This window comes from Stegostoma tigrinum, chromosome 18, assembly GCF_030684315.1.
Source record: "Stegostoma tigrinum isolate sSteTig4 chromosome 18, sSteTig4.hap1, whole genome shotgun sequence".
In the NCBI taxonomy this organism is placed as follows: Eukaryota; Metazoa; Chordata; class Chondrichthyes; order Orectolobiformes; family Stegostomatidae; genus Stegostoma; species Stegostoma tigrinum.
In genome coordinates, this window is record NC_081371.1 from 7,790,232 (window position 1) to 7,806,923 (window position 16,692).

Here is a 16,692-nt window from a genome sequence, read left to right on the forward strand (position 1 = left end):
TAGGGATCATCAATTTAAGATTAAGATGAGGAGGAATTTTTTTTTCAGAAGTTAATAAATTTGTGGACTTCTTTACCACAGAAGGCTGTAGAGGTTGTGTCAATAAGTCTGTTCAAGGCTGAGAGAGTTTTTGTATGAGTAAAGGAGTTACAGGGAAAAGGCAAGAATGTGGAGTTGAGGGTCACCAGATCATTCGTGATCTCACTGAATGGCAGAGCAGACTTGATGGGCTGAATGGCCTACTTTTGTTCCTCCCTCTTATGGTCTTCAAAGAACCAGTCGAAAGTAGCAAGAAGAATTATTTTCGCTGTCTTGGCTCTAACCAGTTGAGTGTAATTACTGAACAGCTAAACATGGTGGCTCAGTGGTTACCACAGCTGCCTCACAATGTCAGGGACCTGGGTTTGATTCTAGACTCAGGCAACTGTCTGTGTGGAGTTTGCATATCCTCCCCACGTCTGTGTGGATTTCCTCCAGGTGCTCTGGTTTCCTCCCACAACCCAAAGATGTGCAGGCTAGGTGGATTGGCCATGCTAAATTGCTCAAAGAGCCCAGGGGTCTTTAGGTTAGACATGACAAATGAAGGGATCTGGGTGGGATGCTCTTTGGAAAGGCAGTGTGCACTCGTTGGGCCAAAGGGCCTATTATCACACTGTAGGAACTCTATGATTTCTGAATTTGTATTATTTTATTGAGAAATAAACAGCAGACAACAATTTTAGACTGGACACAATCGTTAATCAATGTACTGTTTCTACATCTTCAGAAGATGTAGCGGGAACCCTCAAATTCACTGACCAATAACTTCATGGATTCAAGGTTGCTTAATACATCTGTTAGGAAATAACTGGCAAGAAATGACATCATAATGCTCAGTTCACAAGAACAGAGAGGTTATGGTGAACTTACTTAAGGTTACACCTCAACTAGAAAATTGTGTACAGTTCTAGGCACCACACTTTACCAAGTTTGTGAATGCATTGAGAAAGTGCAGAAGAGTATGATGAGAATGATGTACCAGTTGACTAGTTTATGAGGGAGGATTGGAGGAGTTGGCACTGTTTTCCTTGGAGAGGAGAAGAGAAAAAGCCGAGCAAAAATTTGACAGAAGTTTCCAAAATCGTGAGTGGCAGAGAAAGAAAATGGAAAAGGAGAAATTTCTCACGCTCATGTAAGGATCCAGAACTAGAGAGTGTGGTTTTAAAGTGTTTTGCAAACGAAGTAAATGCAAGGGGAGGAAAAACTTTCACTCAGCGAGTAGTTAGTGAATGGAATAAATGCCACTCCAATTGTAAAATAATTATAAAATTTATAAAAAGAAACCACACACAGAATTATAGAATTAGCAATTCAGAGCCGGAACCAAGAGTGATTTAAGAGGACATAAGATGACTATTAACATAGAAACAATGTTCAGGGTTGTAGAGAAAGGCAGGTAATTGGCACTAAGTCAAAATGCTTAGAAAGCCAGTGCAAGTACAATGGGCTGTATGGCTTCTTTTGCACCTTAATAGTTCTGTAGTTGTGTGATTATAGAAACTCTTGCCCAGCTAAACATATAAGAATGCCAACTGGGGAGAAGCATAAACTATCACATGCTAAATACTTTAAAAGAATAATAACAAATAATAACATGCTGTTCCTTGTTAACTTTATAACAACAGAAACACTGTTAACAATATGGGAACTATAAGTTCTTGTGGACAAACTTAGAATTCTCAATATGAGCTTCTGGATAACTAGGGAACACAAGCATAGTTATTTCCGCAAAAGTTGTAGTCATCCAATATTTACATGCAACAAAAACACTGAGCTTTTGTTTGTGTGGTTCCTGTGTCAACCAAAGTTTAGTTCCGATGATACGTTGTGTCGATTATTTAAAATCTATGAAAATAACGGGTGATGTGACGATTTCACATCCATTGTACACCATACAGAAACATAACAAAGAGAATAACATCTATTAAAATAACATAGTATGTATTGTAATATTCCCTACATTTCTGACATTTCTGTAAGTACTGAGTTAAGCTGATTAATCTTCCCCGATTTCTTCATGGTAAAACAGATGAAACCCTGTCCCATAATGCCATTAGTGTTATACTAAACAACATACAATATGTTATTCTGTTAATTTGGAACTATATTTAGGCTGGCCTGTGATTGAGGATGGGGGCTATAAGCTAGCATTAGTCATATTTAATAATACATTGAAATACATTGATAATTGGAATATTCTCACCAATTCAGGTTATAGCAAAGAAACAGTCGTATTTTAAAATTCTTTTACAGTTACTTCACAAAGGATTATGTTTCCAGTATGATCATTGTAAATGCTGACATGCTACTTTTAGTACACCACATAGAGATAACAGGCCAGAATGTATTATAGCTGGTGAAAAAAAGGTGCCTTTCACATTTAAATTCCATGAGACTTTGCATTGGAAGTTGCTGTTCATGTGTAATCAAATGATGGATTGCCCTCTACAAAACAGTGAGATCTGTGAGAATAGAACATCGCTTGGTCTATATGTATCGCCAATAATGATGAAATTGTAAAATAATTATAAAATTTAAGAAAATCGTACAGAATTATAAAATTAACAATTTAGAGCTGGAACCAAAGATTATAAATTGAAAGAGTGAATTCATCAAACAAGATAAAGAAAGCATAAATAAGAGACAAAGTAATATTGGGATTAAGACAGAGGTGTAGTCATAACTATTTAAGAAGTTGAATTAATGCAAAACAACATTGGTAAAACTTAATATTCGGTATCTTTTTTCAAGATAAAGTCAACATCATTGCCATTTTTAAAAATCGTTTCACCTTTATCAATGTGAGGATTACAGAACCACAGAGTTAATTTAACCTTCAGTGCCAGATAAATTGTTCAGCTATAACTAAAGTCATCAAGCTGTTAAACAAAGGGATTTTAGACTGAAATGGACAAGCACAAACTTTAGCTCAGCAAATTTTAGTTTGTATCCATCTTGAAAATACAGAAACTTCACATATAGAACCATAGAAATGATACAGCACTGAAGGAGACAATTCAGCCCATCTTGTCCATGCTAACCCAAAGATACCTGGATGCCCTTTCTGATCTCATCTTCCTGCACTTGGTCCCTATCTCTACAGCTTACAGCACCTAAGGTGCAGAACAAGGTACTTTTTAAAACAGTTTTGGGTGTCTTCCTCCACCGCCAACTCAGGCAGTGAATTCCAGACACCCATCATTCTCTGTGAAAAAAGTGTTTTCCCTCATGTCTCCTCTAAGCTTTCTGCCACTTCGCTAGATTCTATGACCCATGGTTTTTGAACTCTCTGCCATGGGAAACACATTCCTCCTGTCTACTGTATCTACAACCCTCACAATATTGCATATCTCAATCATGTCATTCCTCAGCCTTCTCAGTTCCAAGGGAAACAAATCCAAACTCTTCAATCTCTCCTTGCAACTGCAGTTCTCCAGCTCTGGCAACATTCGAGTTAATTTTCTTTGCACTCTCTCCAGAGCAATTATGTCCTTCCTGTAATGTATGACCGGAACTATATACAGTACTCCAGTCGTGGCATCACTAGTGTCTAAGACAGTTTCATCATTCTATTCATATTTTGTATTCTGTACTTCTGTCAATGAAGGTGAGCATTCCATTTGCCTGCTTTACAACTTTATTACCTGTACTGCTAACTTTTGGCAACCTGTACACTTGCACACCAAGATCTCTCACTTCGTCTATCCCTCTCAGTATATTCCTATTTATTGCGTATTTCTTTTAATGTCTGAGCTCCCAAAGCACACTATCTCACACTTATCAGCATTGAACTCTATCTGCCACTTTCCTGCCTACTCCAACAACCCATCTGTGGCATCTGAGCTTACAGCTATCCTCTACACAATCCTCCACACTGTCAATTTTTGTATCATCTGCAAATTTCCCCAGTTGTACCCCAACACTCAAATTCAAGCTATTAATGTGTAAAACAAACAGCAAGGATCCCAACTTTGAGCCCTGTGAAAATCGCTTGAAATAGCTTTCCATTCGTCAGCAAACCATCGACCATTACCCTTTGATTCCTGGTGTTAAGCCAACTTTGGAACCATTTCAATACATTACACTGTTTCCTATGGGTTTTTACTTTTTTGACCAGTCTGCCAGGCAGGACCTTGTCAAATGTCTTACTAATATCCATATAGACACCAGCCACTGCACCACCCTCATCAATCCTGCTTGGCACTTCCTCAGAGAATTCAGTCAAATTCATAAGGCATGACCTTCCCTTAACATGTTGATTATCCCTGACTAGTCCATACCTTTTGAAGTGATGGTTTATCTGATCATTCAAGATTGACTCCAACAATTTGCCCACCACCAAAGTAAGACTAACTGATCTATAATTGTTTGGCGTTTCCTTTGTACACTTATTAAACTGGGCAGCACGGTGGCTCAGTGGTTAGCACTGCAGCCTCACAGTGACAGGGACCACGGGTTCGATTCCAGCCTTGGGCGATTGTCTATGCGGAGTTTGCACATTCTCCCCGTGTCTGCGAGAGTTTCCTCCAGGTGCTCCAGTTTCCTCCCACAGTCCAAAGATGAGCAGGCTAGGTGGATTGGCTGTGCTAAATTGCCCGTAGTGTTCAGGGGTCTGTGGGTTATAAGGGAATGGGTCTGGGTGGGGTACATCAAGGGGCGATGTGGACTTGTCGGGCCGAAGGGCCTGTTTCCACACTGTAGGGAATCTAATCTAATCTAAACAATGGAATCACATTTGCATTCCTCCAGTGCCTCACCTGTGTCTGGTGTAGATTGGAAAATAATCCTCAGAGCATCTGCTATTTCATCCCTGACCACCTTGAACATCCTAGGGAACAATCAATTCAGCCCTGGCGACATCAAATTTAAGGTGCAGAACAAGGTACTTTTAAAAACAGTTTCGGGTCTCTCTGGCTCCATCACCGATTCAGGTAGCAAATTCCAGACACCCATCACCCTCTGTGTAAAAAGCATTTTTGTCATGTCCCCTCTCATCCTTCTGCCACTTTGTTTAACCCCTGCTTTTTGATCTCCCTGCCAAGGGAAACAGGTTCCTCCTGTCTACTGTATCTGTGCTCCTCTCACACTTCCTCTCCCATTATGATTATTTTGTCCATTATTTCGCACTGCTGCTTTGGATCACTATATATCCACATCATCCATTTCTTTTGGGAATATGGAGACAAAAATTTCATTTCAAATTCTTCCCATATTCTCTGCTTCTTCACAAAAATTCCCTTCTTCACATCTGATAGGTCTCACTTTCTCCTTAAATATCTTTTTGTTCTCTATATACTGATAAAACATCTTTGGATTTTCTTTATCTTGCTTGCCCTCTCTTTGATTTACTTATTTCTTTTTCTTAAGCTTGATCCCTGTTTCTATACTCCTCTAGGCCATCTGCAGAGCTGACATTTTTGTAATTACCATTTTTCTGTTTAATCTTCCCCTTTATTTTTCTAATCAACCATGGGGGTTTGGCAGTACCATTCTTATTTTCAGAGGAGATGTGTCTGATTTGTGCCCGAAGGATCTCACTTTTTAGTGCTTCTCATTGGTTTACCTGTTTATCCTCTAGCAGCCCTGTCCAGTTCACCTCAGCCCAATCACTTCTTAGTTTTGTGAAATTTGCCTTCATCCATTTAAAAACTTTTACTCCTGATTTATCCGTCCTTCTTCAGAGTGATAGTAAATCTAATCGAATTGTGATCACACTACGGTCACCAACTGTCATTTTCCCCATTGCCCATCCTCATTTCCGAAAACTGAATTGACAATTGTATCTCTTCTCATTAGGTTTGTTACATATTGTTTAAAAAATTTTCTGGACAGAGTACATAAAGTTCTCACCCTCAATGCCTTCTATATGGTTTGTACCCCAGTTGATATTGGGATAGTTAAAGTCTCCAACTATTATTGCCCAGCTATTCCTTTATATACCTATATTATAGTCAAACGTCCCGACCTTTATTTAAGCTAATATATTCAGGACCGAAACGTCAGCCTTCCTGCTCCTCTGATGCTGCTTGGCCTGCTATGTTCATCTAGCTCTACACCTTGGTATCCCATATTCTTCAGCATCTGCAGTTCCTACTATCTCTGAGAAAGTTCTCTGCAGGTTCATTTACCAATTGGATGTTTATGTGCAACCGTGACACTTTCTGAACTGCCTGGCCTAAGACTGAGTACCGTACTCAGTCTTTCAGCTTCATCTCCTCCCTCTTTCATGTCACTGTCCAGTTTCATCCAACTCCAAACTTATTTAGCCAAGAAACATTGAGATTGGCTCCCCTTTATAGGCTCCTAAAACAATGCTTCTGAACTGCACCAATACAGTTCACATATCTAGCTTCACCCAAGAGTGGCTCAGCTGATTCCTGTTTCAGAAACGTGGCTAAAACTGCACCCAACAAAACAGTTTTTAGTTACTAGATTAAAGTACTAAGCCTGAAATTAAGTTTAATTACCTTTTACCCCTCGAAACTCCCAACTCTAAAACATTCTCATTCAACCATGCAAGACACACAATTCAGCCATTCTGAATGCAATAGAATTCAGAATCAATCAGCGAGATGCTATTTTCCCAAAGATAACAAAAAAACAGCCATGCTCAGACAGCAATTTCTGGCTGATTAACAACCCACCTGTTCTTTGTATTATTTGTTATGAGATTCATGCAATTTTATGGTTGAGCACCATTAGCCTCACTTTTAATTTGGCTGTCAGTTTCGGCCCATTTTATATATAGAATGTATATCAGAACTTGGGGGGAGTGACAGTACTACACGACTAGTCGGTTACCTTGGACAGCTGGTGTGTGATGCAAAGTGATGCCAACAGCATGGGTTCATTTCCCATACTGCCTGAAGTTACAATGGAGAACTCTGCTTCTTAATTTTTCCCATTGTCTGAGGAGTGGTGACCCTCAAGTTAATCCACCACCAGCTATCTCTCTATAATGAGAGAACAACCCTATGGACAATAGAAACTTTACCTTGAATGCACAATACTTGGACAATTCAGAGTTTATACACTGTTCTATCTGTGACTGTGAGTGTGTGATGTGAAGTGCTCCATTCTTTGGATCTATGACCCTCACCTCTATAAGGGTGAAACATGGTTTACAGAAGAATTAACATTTCTGTTTTTTTTCTGGAAGAGATACATTTTATCTTTGCAACTTGGAAGTTAACTGTCAGTCGTCAGTATCTTGTGTGTTCTCTATGGCAACACCCCTGCCAATCAGAATCCACTAGTCATTCAATCAATAGTCTCATTACTTTCAGAATAAATTGTGTTTTCTGTTTATGTTGCTAATTCTTTGAATTGGCCAGATGATTTGATGATGAAAGGCTTAGACAAAATGTATTTTTTTCAACAATATATGAGGACTGTGATATCAAATGACTAACATTTGGTTCTTGCCATGTAGTGGTCAGATGATACGAAAGATCATGCATGAGTATCATGTCTGGCTTTACGAAGGCCAACTTCTCTGTCAACATTTTAATTTCATATTTAGTACAGGAAAATTAAAATAGTCACACATAAATGTCACTTAGTTTCACTCAACTTCTTAACTATCTGAAAAGCATTGAATTATTTGGATGTAAGTTTTGACAAACCTAAAAGTCTTACCTTTCCAGCGGCATTCTCATTGAATGTTCTTAAACTCGTGTTTAGAGTGATAAAACTGGATGAGCCTGCAAGCACTTTCCATTCCCTAATTCTGTATATTGAGAACCGTGACCAACATTATGTAGAAATCAGAGGACAAGAACATTTTTGTCACAGCAAGTATATCTCTGCTGAGAGCAAATCAAGGATGTGTCTGTTGGCCCTAATGCAACATAAGAGCTATCTCATCTCCTCTCATCTAGGGTGATTCATACTTCTAATAGAATAAAATTTTGTTGAATTCTATTATGTGTAATCATTGGGTTATGCTGGAAAGAATATTAAACCTGTCAAAGAAAACATGATGAATGTACCAGTTTTAAATGCAAATTGTTGGTGTTAAAATTGATGGCCGAATTTGAACTTTATTAATTGAAAAAAAAAGAACATGCTAGAAATTGAAAACATGTTCTTCTGGGTCAGATATTAACCCACCCAGAAACCCATTCAATTGCACCAAGTTCAAATCGGGTTCTCAGTCAATTAAAGAAAGAACACATCTTAGTTGGGAATTAAACAGGATTTTCTTAACTTTTCTTCATTGTTTCTTATTTCTGATTGTTTTAGTGATTGGGATCTGAGCTTCTGCCTTACTAGACTGCGGTAAAGGCATCTGCAGGGTCATTGTCAACCAGATTGACGCAAGTTGTGATGGCTGACTCTTTTCCAACTGGGCAGCGTGATTGGTGTTTGGTACAACATGGGATTTTTCCACAGAAATACATGTATATCCAGGGATTTGTACAACTGTTTAAGTTCCCCAGCAGCATGAGGATGGTGAAAACAGCACCTGTGAACAAAGAAGAGAAATTAAATGAAGGTAGCTGTCACAAACGAACATCTCAGGGTGAAGCTCTGATGCTACTCTGGTGACATTAGCTTAGTTTTAGATTGCACAGACAGATGTATGAGTGTCTGAATCAGAATCATGTCTGAAACTTGAGCACAACAACTTTCCTTTCATTCATTCAGAGGATGAAGGTGCTCCTGGCTAGGCCAGCATTTATTGCCCATCCCTAATTGTCTAGACAGGAGTTAAGAGTCAACCTCACTGCCATGGGTTCAGTGTCACATGTAAGCCAGATCCAGGTAAGGATGGCAGTTTCCTTCCTTAATGGGTATTAGATGATAGGTATGCACAGCTTTGCAGTCTTTGCCTCTCTTCCGAATGCAATTTTTTCATTCGTCAAATGCAAATCACATTTTGGAAATTTAATTTTTCCAACTTATTGATGTTTGGAAACAAAATGTTTCATTTCTATCCTCGCTAACGTGACAAAGTAACTCTTCAGAGCTGGAGTTCCCCACAGCTCTGTTGAGTTTTATTGTTGCTGATCTGGAAATGGGTGGCAGTAATCAACAGATACCAATTTAACTCTGACTGCCTAACTTCCTGAAGTACCAGTTTCGGGCCACTAAAGTACTGTAGCTGCAGCTAATTTTTTTTGGTAACACAAAAATGAGCATTTTTCTTCTACACTGACAAATAATAATGCTACGACAGTGTGTTTATCTTAATGCTGTTTTCCACAAGTTGGCAACAAAGAAATGCAATGTTCAGACTAAGGTAGTTTTATATGATCACTGGCTACCGTGGGAGTAAATAATTCTCTTTTATGCAAACAAAGCCTTTGAAAGGAGCAATCTCTTTCTTTGGGTCCTCTTTCAATCAGTTTCCCTAGTCTGGATAGCGCAGTGTGCTTTCAGACAATTGTACTTCAAGTGCAAAATTTTCAATTGAGATGCATCTTGAATTAACCATACTGAGGACTCGGCAGGTCTAGCAGCACGCGAGGAAAAATCAGAGTTAACGTTTCCTCGGAACTGAGGAAGGATCACCGAAACATTAACTCCGCTTTTTTCTTCACAGATGCTGCCAGACCTGCCGAGCTTTCCCAGCAACTTCTGTTTTTGCTCCTGATTTACACCATTGGCAGTTCTGTTGGTTTTTATCGGAAGAACCGTCTGTTCGGTAAGTGCCAAACTTTACTGCCTCAGTCACGGGTATATGGGGGATGGCGGTGGGGGTGAAGGTCCTTTTGGCACTAATGGAATATCAAGTCTCCTTCCAATACTTAACCCTCGACCGAGGGCAACGACAATCAGCTCTAAATTATGGCAGTGCTGGGATCTTGCTGTGCGCCAATTCCCTGCTCGCTCCTGGCATCACTGCACTTTAAAAGTCATGCTCTGACCCCTGGGCGACTGGCAATGACGAGAGGCGTTATGTGTCAATGCAAGCCCTTGTCCCCTACAACCCATCCGATAACCATACAGACCGAGGGATTGCCCAGCACGGGGGTGTGCCCACTTACCCGAGGGCTTCGCGTGGAAAAGTCATACACAGATGAAATTCCCACCAACGCGTGCTCGCCCCATTGCTGGCGTCGGTTTATTGAGCGAGTCGTATTGGACTGAGGTTAAGTGGTGGGGAGTTTGGGAAAGGTTTGAAGGGAGGCACTGGGGAAAGTGGAACCAAAGTGCGCGCTGAGCGATATTTTCCTGGAAGGGAGGTGGGCTGCTTGAGAAAATAAATGGCAGGGACTCACCCTCATTGAGGTCACTGGGATACCAGGCGGTGCTAAGCTGCACTGTGAAGTAGGGAGCCCAACACAGCACATAGGCGAGCACGATGACCACAGACATTTTCACCGTCTTGTTCATCGCCTTGGAGATGCAGTTAACGTTGCTGGCTCCGGAGTGCACTCCCTGGCTCTCTGTCAGCTCGGGTCGCTGGTGAGTCTTGGTGTAAATGTTCAGTCGAATCACCTTGCAGATCTTGACCTGGCATATGGTGAGGACGACAGTGGGGATGAAGAAGATGGCCATGAAGATCCAGGTCACATAAGCCTTGAGACCCCAGGGCTGGATGAACTCTGCCCAGCATTGCAGCACCCCAGGGGCCACCTCGGTCCTGGAGAAGATGAAGAGTTGGGGGACGCTCAGGGCCAGGGAGAGGAGCCAGCTAGCTCCAATGGCCGGGTTGCAAAACGCCTTTCTCTTCTGGAAGGTCACCATGGGGTAGCAAACGGCCTGGAAGCGGTCCACCGTCATCGCCACCGTCACGTAGGTCGAGGCGAACATACCGACCAGCTGCAGGTAAGCTACCGCCCTGCACAGCACATCTGGCCCCAGGAAGACCTCGGTGCTCTCCCAGATGAGCTGCGGGAGGACCTGGAAGACGGCGACCACCAGGTCGGCAATGCTGAGGTGCATGAGGAAGACGTACATGCGGCTCATTCTCCTTCTCCTGCTCCATAGGAGCCGGACCAGCACGCTGTTACCCACCGTGGCCGCTACGAAGATGATAGCCAGCACTGCAATCTCCGCTTGGGCCAACTGGTCGTCCCGCTCCGGGATGCCCGGGGACTCTGAGTCAGCTGTGGCGTTCGGGGAGATGTACCACCCGCTGTGGAACGCAGCCTCATTCAGGACCAGGGACAGGTTTTTCATCGCTTCTTGAGACAACTTTATTCCTCCAACTCGATGTGTGTGTGTGTGTGTGTGTGTGTGTGTGTGTGTGTATGTGTGTTGGTGAGCGCTGGCGACCCTTTCCTCCTCAGCTCGACTGTGAGTGCCCAATATCCATCAATATGGTGTTGCAGTTCCCTCTCACCAGCCGTGATGTTGCAGCGCTGGGCAGCTCCTTCCGTCCCTTCCTCTCACCCAGGGCAGAATGCCAGCAGCTCTAAGGACCAATCATTTTCGTGCCAACTCCCACCCACCCACCGCCACCTCGATTCTCTTCTCCTGCGGCCGCGAAGGGGTTTTATAGACAAGGCTCCGGATCCAGAGGAAATTTCAGAGCCAAGATGTACCAGTCGGCGCGCAGAATGAACGGGTAATTTAAGCCCACGGGGACCTCCCTTCGGTGTGAGGTTATGGGAGGGAGGTTGGAAATCGCAAGTTAACAGGAGAAAACGAAAGGATTGATTGGGCACTAATTACTGTTGAATTTCGATCTCACTCCTGCTGATAAATCGCACTCCGGCAGGTTAGCTGGCAGACCGTGGCATTGAGTCGGTCAGTTTCTTCTCCCCCGTGGGTTTCGCTTCAAAAGCAGCCGAAGTGCTCGCAATAGTGACAAATGTACTCACTTTGACTCACGAAAGGTCTGCATTGTAATTTTCACGTCTGTGGAAACGGGCTTCGACTTGCGCAGATCTTTGCCACAAGTGTCCAGCTGTTTTCTCCAGGAGTGGAACTCGTATATCATCTCACTGATTGAGTCCGTTTCCTTGCTTCTATCAAATTTTGGGGAATGAAAGCAAAATATTAACTGTGCGTGCGAACAGCCTTTTGCTTTCATCTGTCTTACGCTCCTCTAATGCAAGGATTTATTTCCTTCTTCTTAAAGGTTTTTGGGTTACCATTGAGCTTCTGGACAAATACATATTATTGCAGGGACACCGGCCTCAACAATGTCGGACCAGGCGAGTGGGAATAATGGGCAAACGAAGGGTGGCTCAAGTATTACCGAGGAAACAATTTGCAAAGGTAGCAAGTGCGGATTAAAATGGAACAGGTTAAGTGCGTGTGCATGCATGTCCGACAGAATTTACAGTGGATTTGATTCCAATTAAGATAGGCTGGTGTTAGTCAGAGGTCACATTTGAGAGGATTGATTGCTTGTAACGTTATCGCATTTAGCCTTTGGTCTTTTTTTCCTCTTTGATTGACGGCGTTCCTCGTATTTTGATGAAAATATTTTTTTCCTTCTTCGACGAAAATGAGAAATTCCCCAGAAATGGTAACCCCAAACCAAGCATTGTCTGGCACAAAATCCCATCTGGCCCACTTATGTCTTTCGGACAAGGAAATCTGCTATAAAAAACAAGTTGCTGGAAAAACTGAGCAGGTCTGGCAGCATCTGTGAAGGAAGAAAAGGAGTTAACGTTTCGGGTCCGGTGAGCCTTCCTCAGAACAGTTCTAAGGGTCACCACACGCAAGATGTTAAATCTGTTTTTTCCTTCACAGATGCTGCCAGACCTGCTCAGCTTTTCCAGCAACTTTGCATTTGTTCCCGATTTACAGCATTGGCAATACTTCCGGTTTTTATTAAGGAAATCTGCTATCCCTGCCTGGCCTGGCGTAGGTGTGACTGCTCGACAACAGCATGGTTAAGTCTTAGAGATAATGGGAACTGCAGATGCTGGAGAATCCAAGATAATAAAATGTGAGGCTGGATGAACACAGCAGGCCAAGCAGCATCTCAGGAGCACAAAAACTGACGTTTCGGGCCTAGACCCTTCATCAGAGAGGGGGGTGGGGAGAGGGTTCTGGAATAAATAGGGAGAGAGGGGGAGGCGGACCGAAGATGGAGAGTAAAGAAGATAGGTGGAGAGAGTGTAGGTGGGGAGGTAGGGAGGGGATAGGTCAGTCCAGGGAAGACGGACAGGTCAAGGAGGTGGGATGAGGTTAGTAGGTAGATGGGGGTGTGGCTTGGGGTGGGAGGAAGGGATGGGTGAGAGGAAGAACAGGTTAGAGAGGCAGAGACAGGTTGGACTGGTTTTGGGATGCAGTGGGTGGAGGGCAAGAGCTGGACTGGTTGTGTGGTGCAGTGGGGGGAGGGGACGAACTGGGCTGGTTTAGGGATGCGGTGGGGGAAGGGGAGATTTTGAAACTGGTGAAGTCCACATTGATACCATTAGGCTGCAGGGTTCCCAGGCGGAATATGAGTTGCTGTTCCTCAACAACTCATATTCCGCCTGGGAACCCTGCAGCCTAATGGTATCAATGTGGACTTCACCAGTTTCAAAATCTCCCCTTCCCCCACCGCATCCCTAAACCAGCCCAGTTCGTCCCCTCCCCCCACTGCACCACACAACCAGCCCAGCTCTTGCCCTCCACCCACTGCATCCCAAAACCAGTCCAACCTGTCTCTGCCTCTCTAACCTGTTCTTCCTCTCACCCATCCCTTCCTCCCACCCCAAGCCGCACCCCCATCTACCTACTAACCTCATCCCACCTCCTTGACCTGTCCGTCTTCCCTGGACTGACCTATCCCCTCCCTACCTCCCCACCTATACTCTCTCCACAAATCTTCTTTTCTCTCCATCTTCGGTCCGCCTCCCCCTCTCTCCCTATTTATTCCAGAACCCTCACCCCATCCCCCTCTCTGATGAAGGGTCTAGGCCCGAAACGTCAGCTTTTGTGCTCCTGAGATGCTGCTTGGCCTGCTGTGTTCATCCAGCCTCACATTTTGTTATCTTGGTTAAGTCTTCACTGTCCTGTGAAATGACACCAGCAAGCCGTTCAGCCCAAGGGCAATTAGATAAGGGTAACAAATGCTGGCCTTACCAGCATTACCACGTCTCACTAAATAATAAATGTTTTTTTAAAAAAGTACAGAACTAGACAATTACTGAAAAAGGCATACTTTGACAAGTGTTTTTGTCTTGTACTCATCAGAACAATTCACAAGAATATCAGCATAAAGGAGAACTACATTTCATACTGTATGAGACAGTTGGCAAGTAAACTCAGAATGGTAGGGATATGGAGTGGTGGAGGAAGCAGTCTTTGTCCTGGATGGTGTCAAATGTCTTCAGTATTGATGAAGCTGCACCCATCCAGGCAGAGTGGGGAAAATTCCATCACATTCCTGATTTGTGCCTTGTCAGGTATCAAGAGGTGAGTTACTCAGTGCAGGCTTTCTAGCCTCTACCCTGTTCTTGCAGCCACAGGAATTATATAACTAGTCGAGGGTGGTTTCTGGTCAATGTTAACTCCAGGGGTGTTGATAGAGGGAAATTCATTGATGGTGATTCCATTGTATGTCAAGAGGTGATGACTAGTTTCTCTCATGTAGGAGAGGGGTACTGCCTGGCATTTTGTGTGTCCAAATGTTACTTTTCACTAGTAAGCCCCAGCCTGAATATTATACAGGTCTTCCTGCATTTGGATGTGGACTACATCAGTATGAGGAGTTGCAGATGGTACCGAGATTGTGCAATCATCAGTAAATATCTGACTTTATGACAGAGGGAAGGTAATTAATGAAGCTGATAAAGATGTCCTTGAGCTGAGGTGACTATCTTCAACCATCAGAGCCATCATCCTATGTGCTAGATGTGACTCCAAGCAACGGAGAGTTTTTCTTAATTCCTATTGACTCTAGCTATGCTACAGCTCCTTGATGCCATATTCAGTCAAATGCAGCCTTGATATCAAGGACTGTCAATCCCACCTCACCCTCTGCAATTCAGTTTCTTTGTCTATGCTTAGACCAAGATTATATTGAGGTCAAGTACTGAGTGGCCTTGGCAAAACCCAAATCAAGTGTCAGTGAGCAGGTTAGTGCCGCTTGATAGCACTGTTCATGCACTTTACATCACTTTACTGATGATCATGCATAGACTGATTGTGCACTAATTGGCCAGGTTGTACTTGTCCTGCATTTTGTGTACAGGGCATACCTGGGCAATTTTCTGCATTATTGGATAGATTGTATCAGCATTATAGCTAAACTGGAACAGCTAAGCTGGAGGTGCTGCAAGTTCTGGAACACAATTCTTCAGGAATATTGCCAGAGTATTGTCAGACGCCACGGCCTTTGTCATATTCAATGCCTCTGATTGTTTCTTAGCATCATGTAGAGTGAATAGAACTGGCTGAAGATTGGGCATTTGCAATATTGGGAATTGCTGAAGGAGATTGACATGGATCATCCACTCGGCACTCTGCCTGAAGACTGATGCAAATTCTTGAGCCTTCTCTTTTGCACTGATGTGCTTGGCTCCCCATAATTGAGGATGGGCATGGATGTTTGTGGACCGTCCTCCTCCAATGAGTTGTTTAATTGTGCACTCCCATTCATGACTAGATTCAGATTATAGAATTTAGAACTGAACTGTTGGTTGAGGATTTGCTATCTCTGTCTGTCATTTGCTGCTTTTGCTGCTTGGCACACCTAAAGTCCCATTCTGTAGCTTCACCAGGTTGACATCTTTTTAGGTATGTCTGGTGCTGCTCTTGACAAACCTTTCTGTAATCTTCATTGATCTCCTAGCTTGATGGCAATGGTAGAGATGGGAATATGCTGGACCATGAGGTTGCAGATTGTGTCGGTGTATAATTTCCATGTAGCCGATAGCCCACAGTGCTTCATGAAGTTTTGAGTTGCTGCATTTGTTCGGAGTCTATTCCACTTAGCATGATGCTAGTGACACATGACATGATGGAAGGTATTCTAAATGTAAAGACAACACTTCATCTCCACAAGCATCATGCACTAGTCAATTCGTGTACAGGAGCAACTGTGGCGCGCAGATTGGTGAGGATGAGGGCAAGTATGTTAATCCATCTTGTTGGATCCCTCACTACCTGTTACAGACCTAGATTAATAGCTATATCCTTTAGAACTAGACCAGCTCATCAATAGTGGTGTTGCTGAGCCACTCTTAGTGGTGGATATTCAAGTACCCCACCAGAGTGTATTCTGCACTCTTGCCACCCTCAGCACTTCCACTAAGTGCTGTTCAACATGGACCGGTCCTGATTGGGAGGGGAGAGGGCAGTATGTGGTCTTCAGCATGAGATTTCCTTGTCCATGTTACACCTGATGCCGTGAAATTTCATAGCATCCACAGTCAATGTTGAGGACTCATAGAGCAGCTCCCTTCCAATTGTATGGCACTGTGTTGGCACTCTGCTGGTCTATCCTGTTGGTGGAATAAGACATACCCAGGGAGGTTGATGGTATTGTCTAGGATTTTGTGTGATCGGCATGATTCTATGTAAAAGACTCTTTCAATTATTGCATTTGCCCCCAACCCCCATGTAAATAAGGAACATGGTGCAGGATCAACAGGGCTGTGCTTACCATTGTTGTGCCCAGTGCCTTTTCTAATGCCACTTGGCTCATCCAGTTCCATTCCTTTTTCCCTTAATGGGACTTGATCCAACTGAACGTTATGGTGGGCCATTTCAGAGGGCAGTTAAGAGACAAGACTTTGCTGTGGGTCTGAAGTCACG

General features: G+C 43.2%; 1 protein-coding gene across 1 annotated transcript; it reads right to left on the reverse strand.

Moving 5' to 3' along the window:
• Nucleotides 1-8,296: 8,296 nt before the first annotated feature.
• LOC125460922 (arg8-vasotocin receptor-like) lies at nt 8,297-11,169 on the reverse strand. The gene is made up of 2 exons (XM_048549134.1): nt 10,266-11,169; nt 8,297-8,506 (listed from the first exon to the last, which is right to left on the reverse strand). Exons 1-2 carry the CDS (start codon nt 11,167-11,169, stop codon nt 8,310-8,312), a joined length of 1,101 nt encoding a protein of 366 aa, XP_048405091.1. The 3' UTR covers nt 8,297-8,309.
• Nucleotides 11,170-16,692: the final 5,523 nt, after the last annotated feature.